General features: G+C 39.5%; 1 protein-coding gene across 3 annotated transcripts in view; it reads right to left on the reverse strand.

Annotated features, from left to right (window-relative positions):
• Positions 1 to 15,073, reverse strand: part of GNAS (GNAS complex locus) — a 130,638-nt gene that overhangs the window by 44,228 nt on the left and 71,337 nt on the right. For all 3 annotated transcript variants that reach the window (XM_038159402.1, XM_038159403.1, XM_038159404.1), the window contains exons 3-4: positions 4,691 to 4,745; positions 4,487 to 4,606 (exon numbers count right to left, since the gene is read on the reverse strand). In XM_038159402.1, the coding sequence (XP_038015330.1) occupies positions 4,487 to 4,606; positions 4,691 to 4,745 (175 nt within the window). The remainder of the gene's footprint in view (positions 1 to 4,486; positions 4,607 to 4,690; positions 4,746 to 15,073) is intronic.

Raw genomic sequence — 15,073 nt, forward strand, 5'->3', positions numbered from 1 at the left:
GGAACACTTCTGGCAGCAAAGAGATCCCAGCTCACATCTTTTCTCCCTAAGAGTCTATTATCTCATTACCATCTTGAAGATTTTGGTGTCAAAACCATTTGAGGGACTCCAAAGCCCCGTTCTGACCCCGCTGCAGGTTAAGGGATCACACTGAGCACCACCTCCTCTGTACCACACTGCCAGGTTGTAAATCAGACCTCAAAACTGATCCCTGTTAAAAATAATCTCCCCAAAATAGAAGAGAGAAGGAGTAAGGGTTACCAGGGTTATTTTTAACCGGGGCTGGTTCAATGCTCTGATTGACACTGGGGACCAGAGGAGGTTTTTTTGGCCCGGTGTGGGTGGCACATCCCGGCGTGGAGCGGAGGGAAGGGGTGGCTGTGGGCACAGGGGATGCTGAGCTGCCTTTGAGGCTGAAGCCAGAGTGTGGTAAAGCTCAAGGACACCACTCAAAAACCATAATAAAACCATTCAGCAGCAGTGGTAGTGGGAGATTCAAAATAACTACAATGGAGCAGTGTAATAAAACTTAAAGTGAAACCAGGAGACCTGCAGACAACATCAGCATCTCTTCTGAACATCCACAACCTGGAGAGCCATAGGCTGCAGTCATTCCTCTGGTATTTTGCCTTTCAATACCTAATATTTTGATTCTACTACTTTCTAAATACCATTTTTCTGAATTTAGTATGGTATTTTCAAGAGACATCTTCCTCAGCTGAATCCAGATAAATTAAAAATAGGCAGCTGTAAATCCTGCTCAGCTATTTTGAATATTTCATTAAAACCAGAGAATTATAAATGGACTGTGACTCAAAGTAAATAGGTTTTATTTGGTAGCTTGGTTCAATTGGGTTGATCATAGAGTGTGAAATGTTGATAAAATGGGAACATTTCCTTCCCTCTTCTAAAAGTAAGAGCAAAAAGAAAGGGATGAGAAGAAGGCCACTATTACTGGGGATGAAGAAAATATCCTAACCACTGTCTGGTATGCAGAACAGGAATAAAAATATCACTTTTATAACCCAGCTAACCCAAGATCACCTGACATTTGAGACAGATATACAGCTAGCTTGAATTATTCAAACTACTTATGAGGTTGATTTTTGACACCGAAAACACACACATACAGTTGTGTTAAGCTAAATGCATCAAAGGACAATAATGATGGAAATACCATTTGGAAGCCTCAGCTATAGATCTGATCTACTAAAAATTGCAATATTTAAAAACACTAGCATGATTATGTGGACAGAATTCCTTCCAGTCAGTACAATGTTTTGCCTTTTTCCATATGCTACTACTTGTATTCGGAAATTTAATTTCTTAATACCAACTGTGCTGAATTAATAATCTCCAACATAGTAAATTTTCAGCTTTAAAGGGGATGTTTAACCTAGCATTACACTGTACCAACATTATTTTTAACTCAAGCTGTTGTTTTTTAGGTTTTTTTAATTCAAAACAATATGGTCTACACAAATGACACACACTTCCTGTAAGTCAAAAACTGCAAAGCAAACAGATGGAGACCCAGACTAAGAAAAGAATTAGAATATCAGAATACAAAAGTTGCTCTTGGAATCCTAATTTACATGTAGAGCCAGATCCCAATATTTATCACACTGTAAAGCTCCTACATTCTTCCTGACTTTATCCTGCCTTTCACATTACACTGAACCTTGCCGTTAGGAGACCCGTATTCTAGCTCCACCTGTTCCACAGGGAATTACAAACACAGATTCTGGCCTCTAAAATTCATTCCAACTGCTCCTTCATGGAGATGATGATCTTGTGTAGCTGGAGAAGAAATCCCAAAATCCTTGTGCTGGCCTCTATGCCAGCATTCTCTTCAGGAGAGCAACCCAAATTAATGTTTAGGAAAAGAAGAGTGGGCATTTGAAGGGAAGCAGAACAGCCCTGTATTTAAGAATATAGTCCTAAGTACTTGCAGCCCTCAAAGAATATCCCCTTGGGACATGAGTGTTCCTCCTCCCTACACTCATGCTCTTCCCAGGGCAGAGAAGAGCATCAAATACTACACTGAGAAAAGTATGTGCTCAAGACAGCTGAAATGTGATTTCCCATGAAGAAAATGCAAGAGGCAGAAAGCAAGCTCTGCAGCTCAAACCAGACAGCACTGCACGGGGCTGACATTTCTAAAAAACCCCTCCCTCCTTCCCAATCAATACTCGGTATAGGGAAAGGTTTGGCTGCCAGCTTATGAAATTCTTCCCCCAGTGCACTGGAGGAGGAAGCAGATGATGGAGATCTCCTAAGATTTAAAGCATAACCAGCACAGGGCTGTCCCTTCTGCTTCCATAAAATGATTTTTTTCTTCAAAGTACTTTTAATTAATCTGTAACAAAATCAAAATTATTTTTACAGTGGTACTCAAGGATTGTGATTTTGTTCCTGTGCACTGAGAGCTGGCATCTAGGGACACTCTAGAGCTTAACTTCATTTAAATCATGCAATTAAAATGCAGGTTCAGTTTTCCAGGTACCAAAGGACTACAATCTACATTCAGACAAACTCAGAAATCAGAGCTATATTAACTTATATAATCACTGAGGGAAGAGAGAGCCAACAATAGTCCTTCAACATCTGTGGCTAATGCACCTCCAGTTTAAAACCTCAACCCTACAAACATTTACATATGAAATAGTTAATCATGCCAATGAAGTAAGCCACCAGTCAAAGTTATGCACACGCCTAAACCTCTGTAGACTCAGGGCTTAAAAATTTAAGACAATACCTTTGCTCAGAGAAGAAAAACTCGTTTTATTAGAGCACTGTTATTCATGAAGTTGTGTGTCATTCAACACCTCAAAGATTATTTATAGACCTTGTAAGTCACAAAATTACACCCTGCTTTCAGTGGAAAAAAAGGAAAAATTAAAAGAAATCACTGCACCCTAACTGAATGGAAGAAAAAAAAAAAGACCTCTGAGATAGAAGATATAAGGAAAATCCAGTACTCCAGTACGAGGTAGGTCACAAGAACTTGTTGCAGCATTGTTACAGATCACAACCTGAACTAGCACAAACAATGGCAGTAGGAGAGCTGTGGGCACACAGCCAATGCAGGAGCACAGAGGGTGGAGCAAGGAACCACTGTCTTCTCTCTCAAATTCTCCTAAAACTACCTCCCCAAAGCATGAATTTTTCTGCACCCTCAGCAGGAGAGATAATCCATGAAGGGATCGAGTATTTCTGTGAATAACACTGACAAATGTCTAAATTACAGAGGTGTGAAGTTAAAAATCTCAAATTTAAGATGCTTTAAGACAAAATGACAATGAGTACATTTTATGTGCTCGAGAGAATCATACATCCCTCTCCACCAACCTGTCTGTGCCTGTTACATTGAAAATGATTTGAAGATTACAGTGCAGTATTTCCAATTAACTGCTAAAGTCACCTGATTTCTGCCTTGTACACAAAGCATGTGGGTTTGTTTGGTTGGTTATTTTTCTTTTGATAAAGACTGACCAAAGCAGAGAAATTCCTAGAAGCAGCAACATTTGGAAAAGGTAACTGTTGTTGGTCTCACAGACCAGCTTGTTCAATAATGTTTACATATCAAGAATTACAAACTGAATTAGGAATTGCTGTGGTGCAAACTATCCCACATCTCACTACTATTCTTGCACTTTAATTCCCAGCATTTGGGACTGCTGGACACAAAATTCTGGTGTAAACAGATCATGATTTTTGATACATCATCATAATTCCTCGCCTCAGCCTCCTGGAACAGTGCACAGAGAGAGAAATACAAGTTCTGAAACACTCCTGCATTACTGCAAGTAGAAGGTACTTCATGGCAATTAACAAAAATATCTTCTCAGTGTTTAAGTGTTCAGTGTTTGCAAACTGTATTTTCATGGGCTTCTGCTACAAGTCTGGTTCAGATACAGGAGAAATTAATCACTGTGAGTGGGCACAAAGTTGTATCATCAACTAAATAATTATCCTTCATGCATTTCCTCTGGGACTGCTGGCACCTCCAATGATTAACCAGGACTGGGAGGGCTGGGACAAGGACGTGTGCGTGGAGCCTCTGCAGAGAGCCTGGCTGACACAGAGTCTGAATCAGCAAGAAAACTCCACTGCTCTTCCAGAAGAGAGAAATCAGCGCCATTAAACACCAGCTAGTAATCATCAAGGGAGTGCTGTGTGTATCTCCGATTCTTTTGGGCAGGGCAATTCCCAACAATATCCAAACTTTACGCCCAGCACTGTCCATCTTGACTCTGTGGCTAATTATTTCACCAGAGCACAAAAAGCAGGCAAGAGTCTCCATGTTCCTGAAGGATCAGCTGGAATATTCTGGCTGCGTTGCTGTAAATTCGATTAGCACTCATCAAAGGCACCTACTGCAATAATTCCCAGAGAGCAGCTCACTGTTCTGGGGAAATATTTACTACAGGGCAGTGAAATACAATCATTTGCAAAAAGGCATGGCTGCCTGTGAATTACTCACCGGAGGGAAATCAAAGTCTATCTGGTTTGCTAAATTTAAGATGTAGTCGATTCGAAACTGGTTCTCTGGATTGGCTAGTTCCACTGGAGGTGCCAGATTGCCCATTGCTGTCACTATTGTCTGCAAAGAAACACAAGTAAATATTGCAGAGAGTGTCTAAATATCCACCTGGAACAGTTAAAAAACAATAGCTCGTAAGTTTACCTCTATAGCTTCTTTAATATTGTTTTTAATATCCTGAATTTTCATTTTCTTCTCCCTGTAATAAAAAAAGACACATCATTGAATTTATAAGCCACAAAAGCAGGATACCTTTTTAAAACAGAACATGAACTTGAAAAATATTCTATTAAAGCTGTATTGCCTAAAGTGATTTCAGTCACTGATGACTTTTGTAGATAGACTCATTTAAAGATCTCAAAACTTTTCTACTTGAGCAGTAACATCTATTTGCATCTATTTTAAGCAGTAACATCTATTTGCATCCAAAAATCAGTGTCTAATTATGCTTTAATAAAAACTTACTACAGCAGTTAATTCAGCCTTAGACTGGGACTAAGACATTCTGCAGAATCAAACAGATTTTGATTCATTTGAATGCAAAATACAAGACATACGTGAAAGTTCTTTAGGAAGATACACTGGAAACAAACAGAAAGGAAAAAAGGGTGAGTTACTAAAAGTACAAACAAATGAAAGGAGACCAAAGAACCTCAAAGCACGAAAAAAATTAAATCACAAAAATGATGCCTTAGCAGAACAAACCATAGCAGAGCACTCAACCTGACACAAGACATTCACACAGTCTGGATGGGAAATGTAACAGTGAAGGGTTAATCCAAGCATAGAGAATTATCCTTGGCTAGAAGCAGAGCAGGAGGAGGCTGGAAAACCACCTGGAATGAGCACTATCATTTGGGATTACCTGCAGCCACATTAACAGCCCAGCAGGCTGGAGCAGGACAGTGCAAACCATTGCCTCTGCTCCCCTGTACTGCACTCGGTGTCAAATCTGACAGCAGGTAAACTTCAATGCTAAACAGTGCAATCAAATGAAATGCATGATCAAACACTTGGTATCACCAGGAATTAGCACCCTAAAAGTACTACTAGCACTGAGCCTGTAAACTGTAACTTAATTGCAAAGCACTATGATAAATTTTTTCACATTATTAATTTCTTGCTGTAAACAGCATAAAATCACACTTTGAGGGAAACAAAGTCAGCCATGTAATTACTAAAAAAAGCCAGCTAAACTGTCTAAGTGACCTTTTAATCTTCACTGAACTGCTTTTACAGGACACTTTGATTATGGAATATTTATATCAACATTTAATTATTTTTTTCATTTTGAAAACTAATATTTTCCAGCACAGTGTCCCAGAGACCATGAAGTATTAACAGCATTTCCTTTTTTTACCCTTTTAAAGATAGCAACTCACAGTTTCAGCTTACAGAACCCAGCTTGAAAACCTCATTTTATGGAGTTAATTCAGTAAGCATATTGCAAAAGCTTTTTATCACTTTTTCCTTTCTATAATTACTCACAGTCAAAAACCAAAATGAAACTGAAAGTGTATTCACCAATCAAGAATGCAGAAGAACAGCAGAGAAAAAAAAAAAAGACTACTTCAATAACAAGGCAGACACAGACATCCAGGAGTAGTGGGAATTTTGGCTGTCAAATGAAAAATTAATGCAACTTTGTAAAAGTTGTGTCAAGGAAAACACCACCATGCCAAGGATCTGCTTGTACATTGCCCAGCTGTGACTGCAATGCAAGTGCTGCTCTTGCAGAGGGGCAGCAAACACCAAATCCTCGTGTGCAGGGTGACTTTGCTGCGTGGGAACAGCTCTGAATCAGCAGCAAAGCCCCGAACATAAATGTGATTATCCTAAAACATCAGCTCCTCACTGACCCCAGGTCCTCAGAAGCTTGGGGCAGGGACAGGAAGGTCAGTGAAGCTTGATGCAGAGAGAACTGAATGATCAATAATCAGATGAAAAGTCAATGTTTTCCTAGACTTCTTTAACTAACTACAGAACACCTTATTCCTGAAAATTACCAGTTTTCTGCTACAGAGATTTGGCATTGCTGACGAGAACAAGGCAGTGAGCCAAGAAAGGCCAAACACACCAAATTAAGGAAAATAAATTGGACAGGGTAAGAGAGAAAAAACTAAGGGCTTTTCACCCTCTTCCTAACTTCTTCTACAGCCCCAGGTCTTGACAATCTCTCCATTCCACAACCCAGATGCAGGGTGCACAAATATTCTGTTTTTCAGCAGTGCACATACGGTTGCAAAGCCACCATTCACTATCAGTTTTTAAAAATCATGTTTAATTATTAAAAAATGTAAATAGTGGTATGAAAGCAGGAAGCTTTTATCAATGACAGTGTAAGCAATTTGTCTGGCTTTTATTGTACCTCCAAATTTCAGCTGGATCTTGAACTTAATGAACATGTATCCAGATTTTGCCCTGTTTAGATCAAAAGGGCAACTGATATGATGAAAGCCAAGCAAGATACCAATATTTTAAAGGAATTAGCACTCATTTTGCTTTGGTTTGGAGTATCACTAGAAAAAGAGAAGTTTAGGGAGTTTGCACTCTTTAGAAGCAAACTAACTCTGGTTATTCTCTCTTCCCTGGAACACTTGCTATTAAATTGTCTCAAAGCATCAGTGAGGTGCACATTGACCTGACTCTTCCATGCCACACTGATAAATCTCATTATTTTAATTAAAGATTTCAGTCAAACTTCCACATTGACACCTCCTGGCTGATCCTCTCACTACTAAGTGATAATGAACACGGAGAAACATTAACCTGCAGCAATTAACCAAGTGCTTGATAACCATCATCATCTTCACAACAAGGATACTCCTAGTTCCTATTTCTGGTGTTGTTGCCATGGCCCAATAGCCTGCCCAGTAAACAAGGAATCCCATTACACAGCACTGAATGTATCACTGTGTTTTGTGTTTTGTAATGTTTACTAGACATAAACTTTCCATGACAATGAGAAACTATTCTTCTGGAACTCAGCATGTTCATCAATCACCCATCCACCAGCAGCTTACAAACAACTCTACCATCTCACAAAAAAACCCAAAAAAGCCTCAAAAAGGTGACACTCATTTTACTCAGGGACTAATGAGGTGAAGCACACAAAACCAACATCCCATTGCTCTGCCAAATTGTCTTTTTTTTTTTTTAGAAACCCAGCCAGGTTGCACCTCAAATTTCCAGAAGTACTCACACTTTCATTTTCCACAACCACAAAGACTGAATATTCAACTTAGATTCTTTCCTTTTCAATTTCTTATTCCCAGGTGCTGGCACAAAACCACAAAAGAAAAAAAAAAAAAAAAAGCTGGGCTGCCAAAATGTTTTCCTCTGGAACATCCTGAGTAGTTTGGGAATGGCACCAATGCTCTCCTGGCCAAGGAATGACTGATGTCTCTGCAGGCCTGTTCTGTATCTTTAGATGTCATGGGTTAATAAGGTCATATTTTTAATCTTGTTTAAAACTTTTGCTTAGGCTGTGCGAGGTAGGCCAAACAAAGCATTAAACTCTATTAGTTGAGGATTAGAAGAAAAATCTCAAATCCTGCTGTTTTCAATATTTAAATGGGCCAAAGAAAAGCTGCACATAGCTTTCAGGAAAACTAATAAAGTCTATTTTAGGTACTATAAAAAAAGATGACATTTTAATTCAAGTAACATTAAATCAGAATGACATCAAAGGTCAGAAAAATCAAATATTCCTTGAAAACCAACCTAATCAGTATTTAGTAAGAACTCCACCTGTGGTTGAGCTGTACTATTAAAAAGGCAACATTTTTACTCAGACTTCATCAAATCTTAGGCAAAGAACACATTAACAAACAGATCATCAGAAAGCAAACTAATTTAATTGTAATGTTCATTTCTGGTTTACTTTACAGGTAATACAAATGACCATTACTTGGAAAAAAATACTTAAAGTTTAAAAAGAACATTCCAGAGGATAAAGATTCAGTTCACCCTGAAACCTTCGGCATCTCCCAGGCAGAAAAAGTAATTTTTAAAAAGGGTGCTGAAATTTATTGTCACAACAAAACATGTTAAACAATTAGGGGGATACACAGATGGATGGACAGGGATGATGGGACACCTTTATGCCATTAATTCCTAACAGCAAAGATGTTTGATTTTTTTGGTCGGTGCAGACACATTTGGAAACCTTGGAGAGTTCTGCAGCTTTGGAGAATATATAGACTATTTTAATAGGGCATATTAAAATGTAGTCAGAGAGTGTTAATGCAGAGCCTTTGTCTCCTTTACAAGGCTGTAAACAGGCCAGCCTCTATCACCTTCAGGGACTGGTGTGATGCATAAATTACCTTTATTTCTGAAGCAGTCAAACTTCACTGACTCTTGAACCTGCTGACAGAACAACTGCAGCAGGGCAAGGCTTCCCTTCCCCAGGCAAAGCACTGCACTTAATGAGTCAATTTGCAACTGGAAGAGCCAGAATGAAAATCTTACAAAGCAATTCATTTGCCTCTGACTTTTTATGGTAGAAAATGACATTGCTGCGCTTCACACAGGTGCATCTCCCTGCTTTTTCAGGCATTGCCAACAAATATGAATGCCCAGAGAAGCAGCCACGGGCTGTCCCCTTCTGCTCACCTTCAGAAGCCCATCAATTACACACTGACAGCCAATGAAAACTTAATAGATCCATTCTGCTTTAAAACACAACTCAGTTCTTTGACAGGCAGTCATGCACTTCACAAGCACGTGGGATTTTAACATGCCTATTCATCTAAATAAAGTGTCTTTGATGCAGTGAAACATGCTGATGGGTTTAATAAATATTCCATATAATCTGCATTAAAATTTATTTACTGAACCTTATGGAAACTAAGAGCACTACCTGCCAATCCACCTCAGAGAAACAGAGCTGTGCAGTCAAGATCTTCAGACACGAGACCACGAGCAAGGAAATTCAATTAAGGTTTTGCTACCAATCCACCTTACAAAAATCATGCCGTACTTTACAATTCAACTAAAAGATAAATTTGTTTCAGCCTGGGTTATTTCTAACAGAACATGGCAATTACCTCAAAATATAACAGCTAGAACAGCAAAGAGGGCAGAGGCCAAGTTAGAAGCACTTGAAAATGGGGAAAAACAGTTGCCTAGAGTATTCGGAGTGAAGCTGAAATAATTCATCTTAGACCTGTGACAAAGGACCAATTTTACAGACAAAACTACTAAAATGCGATAGCAAACCCCACTACGTATCTTCTGCAAACTCAACACCATTTATATCCCACTGCTGAGATACCTGAGCAGTTCTGCCAACTTCAAAGAGATTTTTCTGCTCTGAACTGAGGAACCCTTGGAGTGCCATGGGGCAGGAGCTGCAGCTGCACAGCAGAAACTGCACAGCTTAGAACAGGAAACAGGATTTACCTGGGTCCTCACTTGCAGTGGAGCTGAAAGAGATTCTCTAACCATGTTAATACTTTGTTCTTGGTCAGCACCTGGTAAAATGAAATGGTACCCAAGGCACAGGAAGCTGACACAATGCAGCCTAAAAAGCACTTTACAGTCAGTGTGTGCTGGTAACTCTGACCACACAGGGACTGAGCATCTCCCTGGAAGCATGAGACCATTCCTGCAGAGCAGTTTCCCCTCTCTACCACTATGCTCTTCCTCCTACATCACCTTTCCTCCACCCCAACATCTATTTCACTTTAAAAATTCTTTATTTGACTTCTCCAAAATTCCAGGTATCAACACACTGTACCATTCAGCTACCAAAGATCTTTCAATATTGGAAAAAGAACAGCTATGAGAATAAACTATTTGCTTTCTCTGTAAATAAGTAACACCTTTTGGAAAAAAGAAAAACCCAACAGGCTGAATAATTTTGTCATTATATACTTTGAATTAAAGACACAGTTAGAAATTGATTATGCTGGACAGATCTAACTGTGACCTAAATTATTTGGGAGAACTTAGTTCAATTATCCCCTGAAGCATAATCACTTTCTCACACAGTATGTGATGCAATGTATGGAGTAGACAATACAAAAAGGGCTTCCACAAGTTCCCTTTTAAGGATTGTGAAAAGCACTGCAAATTGCTTTACCACTGCTTGTTTCAATACACTGCAATATTTTCCTCCATGAGTAACATGCACGCCTTACTCTGCAGCCATAAACACGTGAACATATGATAAGAAACACAAGCACCAAGAGCTACCTTCTGTTAATGGAATGACAGAACCATTCTCCAAGTCAGAAGTCAAGAAACACAAATTACTGAAGTGTTGATCAAAAAAACCCACATCAGCTCTGTGAAAGCAGAAATTGTGTTATTTTTGATCATTATTTACGTTGCAGTGTTAGAGGCTGAGATGTGACTTGTTTCTTAGCTTTGGGAATGGTACCACAATGAATTTATACCAAACTCTAAAAAAGGCATCCCTGGAATATAAACGTAATAAACTCCATTTTTAAGTTTATTTTATCTCTGCTCCCTGTGATACCCAAAGTGCAAAGGTTAAAGGGTAACTTTATTCTGCCTCCATGGACATTCTGATGCAAAGACTGGTTGTGGGCAGACTTTGCTCCTGATGAAGTTGCAGGACTCTGGCACAGGCACGTGGCACCCTGGTCATACCACCTGCCCAGGTGGATGTGGCACAGAGATGCTATTCTGGCTCTAAGCCACCTTGAGGCTCCCCTTCAGCTTTACAAATTCCTACATAAAACCAGTTTAACTGGTTTACAGTCCCTTTATACCTGTTAGTGGCACAAAGAGACCATCACAGACACAATATTAAGAAGCATAATTCTGCTTATCCTGCTCCATTTACCTCAACTAATTAACTAGCAATAGTTTAGGTAAGGGATGAAAACAGAATTGTTCACAAAGAGCTCTGTGATGTACGAGCTTGACAAAGGCCCTTCAGTTCCTGCTGTGCAATTAAACACCTCTGTAAATTGCAAACCCTGCCTGTAGCTCCCCAGGCATCCAGAGGGGAACACACTGGTGTCATTTTCCTGCTCTTAGTACAGGTAATTAAAGCATATTGCAATAAAAGGTGTCCTCAGAAGTTTAGCAGTCTCTCTGGACACTTGATACAATAATTAACAAGGCTGGAGAGTCTTCAGAGGACACTGTGGTTCCTTTCTGGTCCGGAAGGACACCTCAGAACCAGCAGGAACGGGAGGACTCATGGCAAATTGCTGAATCATCTTGCCTGGTACAATTCACTACTTCAAGACAATCAAACTGCTGTCAGGAAGCAGAGACCTTTTTAATTATTTATTTAACTATTGTGAATGTAGCCATTATTAACACAGAATAAAGGAAATGTCCATTGCCCGTCACATTTTTTTTTTTTTAAAACACTTCTGCCCAGCTGTGCAGCAGCACTGAAATACAGCACACGACACCTCTCAGGATGTCCCCTCTGCTGCTCCAGGCTGTGTTTGTACAGCCACCCCTCAGAGCAGAACCAGCCTCCCGGGTTCTCCTCCATCTCTGCATGCCCAGAAAAAATACTACTGTGGGAGTATACAGTGCCCAGGCACTGCATACACGTGGATCAACAGCACCTGTGTTAAATCTGGGCCATTTGCTGTGCTAAATGTTAAATCTGTGCCATTTTCATCACCTCATCCTTTGCTTTCAAACACAGGCAGGTAACAGCAGCCTCGTGGGGGGTTCCTGTTCTCACCTTAGTTCTCACTTTCAAAGCACTTCTGTCCAACCTTTGAAACATCAATTTGATGAGTGTCCTACGTATGCCATTTGCTCCAAAGATGTTTTGGAAATGCCTGCATTCCAGTAACTCCTTCAGCCAGGATTGGGTAGGAAGCTTTGGAAGAGAAGGCAATCACATCCCAGAGCTCTTCAGGGGTTTGTGCACAAGAATGAGAGGAATAGCTCCTATAATGGCTGGTGACCTCAGTGCTACTTAAAGCCGAAAAAGTACACAGCTGGCTAAGGGCCAACATTAAATGGAAAGAAGCCCTAAAATAAAAATGGCTGGAACAGTGGATGCCAAGTAAGTGTAAACACAGAGCAGCCAAAGCAGGATGCAATGCAGTAGGGAAGACACTGATGAGACAGGTGGAAAATGGTGGGTCCTGAAAATCCCTTGATTTTTTAAATTTTTTTTTTTAGTGGTTATGATCTCTGTTATCATCTGAAACACATCTGGCATGTGATATTGTAGACAGCTGATCTGGAAGGTGGTTGCCTCAGCAGCGACAAAAGGCAAAGTTTTTTGCCTCACTCAAATAAAAAGCAATTATCTAACATATTTCACCATTTTCCCCCTGGTACTTCTAAAAAATTCCATTAAACTCTCAATGACCCAAACCCTTAACATTTGCTAAATGCTGTAGGATTTAGTATTGGTAGCTCATAAGTTCAGAATGACAACGTGAACAGGAGAGCAGTTAAGGCAGGGAATGTAGACTCAAACAAACCAGGGAGAACTATCTGGCCAAGAAAAAAAGGAACTGTTTTTTAAACTATGCAGCTGTCACTGAAAGTTAATATTTCAAAGAGATACTAACATTAAATGCTTTGTTCACCACACAGCAGTGTTGAACTGCAGTCACTGAATCAAGTCTTTCCTTCACAGCTGTTAAATCCAGAATTTTTACCATGGACAAAGTCTCAACTAAGGAAGATTTCCAGAGTTACCTTCAAAGATAAAGAGCTGTCAGGTACATGCAACTTTACTCATAAGCCTTAAAGAATTACAGACTCAGCATTATCAGCACAAACCAGAACAGCCCCTACTGATCTCTGGTTTTGGGAAGTTCAAGTTCACAGTCATTCTTAAGAATGTGCTGTCACACCTAAATGGTGATTTCCATTGTACACGTTATTAAAATACAAATTTCAGTAGAAAGATAGTTTTCTGAGAAACATTACAGATGTCATGTTTCCATGTAAAGACTCACCATAAAGTTTCCTCTGAAACATCCAGAAAAAGATCTTGTGAAATTTGTCAAGGCCTGACAGATTTCAAGAGTTGTAGCTGTGTATTTATCCTTCCAGACTGTGCATGAATTTACTGTGGCTGTGCACATCAACTGCAGTTTTAGGACACGGAGCAGTAAATATTGGAATGACCAAATCTGAAAATGTGTCCCTTGAAGACCCAGGCCAGGGCATGGAGAGGCAGGTGTAGCACAGCACACAACAAAGCAAGGTGCTGACAACTTTGGCTCTAATCCATCAAAGCACTTAAGCACATGTTTAATTTTAAGCACATGAGTAATTCTATCAACTTTAATAGGGATACTCATGGTTTAAGTACTGTGATGGATTGGGGCCAGAACGCCCAGAACCTTTAAGAATGCTGCATGGCCTATGTTACATGGAGAAAATACAGCATTCTCCCACTGAACAATTAAGTTATAAATGCTTTGAGAGCAAAATTTACCATAAGTTGAACTCAGCTATGCTTATGTAAACTCAGAGATGGAAGTTCTTCCACAGCCTTTGAAGACAAAGTATGATAAAGGCTCTCATGTACAAGAAGTCCACCAATTTTTATTTTGCCCTTCTTTTTCTCTGACGGCTCTGAGTCACCTCTGCCCATCACATTTTGCTTTGAAACAGGGAGATTTGTTAAGTACACCAAAAATTTAACTACTATTAATGTAACACTCTTAAATAAGGTGCTTCTGGTTGCAGTTTGCAAACATCAGTATTGCAGCCTTCCTTACCTCATACATGTCCAATTGCAACAGGCTTAATGGTGCAGTAACCCGTCTAACATTTATTTTCAATTTTCAAAGCTGTGCACATGTCTCTTCTGTACAGATACAAGGTGCTGCGAATCTGTGTCTTTAAGTAAAATTGGGATTTCTTTTAAGTATTTTATACAGCCGATATTAAGGATGTGAAAAAGAAACAAAAGCCCACACCTGCTCTGCAAATCTCTAGCTAGGACAGGCTCTCTAAATCAGTGGTGACTTACTCCATCTATAAACCACTCACTAGAAAATTCTTGATCTTTTTTTATCTTAATACAGCTCCACAACATGTGACCAAGTCTCATAAAATAATTTGCTAAGAAAGGGAAGAACGGAACAATTTGAGAAATCACTTACAGATTATGTTCTTCTTGGTTTTCTGTTTGTTTGTTTGAGTTTTTTACTTGTTGGTAAACAAGCAGCAGAAAGAACACCAAAAAAAAAAAATCTTCTGTGTGAACTATGCATTGTGAAATATCTGCAGCAAGGGAATTATATACCACTACTTACAGCAAATGAAGTACACTACCAGGGAACTCTAAAAATTCCATTAAACACAATTCAAAAGAAAGAAAAAGCTTTTAAACTATGTTACTGCAGAGTTTGCACTTTTTACCAGAACTGTCATTTTATTCAAAGAGAGACAAAAGCAAACCAAACCAAAAACAAACACCACAGACCCTGCTTGCAGAAAAAATACATGGCTGAGCTTGTCTCTGAGTGAAATCCTCAGCATCACACACCACTCAGCTAAAGCTGTCTTTATTTCACATTAATATGTCCAATGCTTTTGCCACATTGT

Source organism: Motacilla alba, chromosome 20 (genome assembly GCF_015832195.1).
Source record: "Motacilla alba alba isolate MOTALB_02 chromosome 20, Motacilla_alba_V1.0_pri, whole genome shotgun sequence".
NCBI classification, from domain to species: Eukaryota; Metazoa; Chordata; class Aves; order Passeriformes; family Motacillidae; genus Motacilla; species Motacilla alba.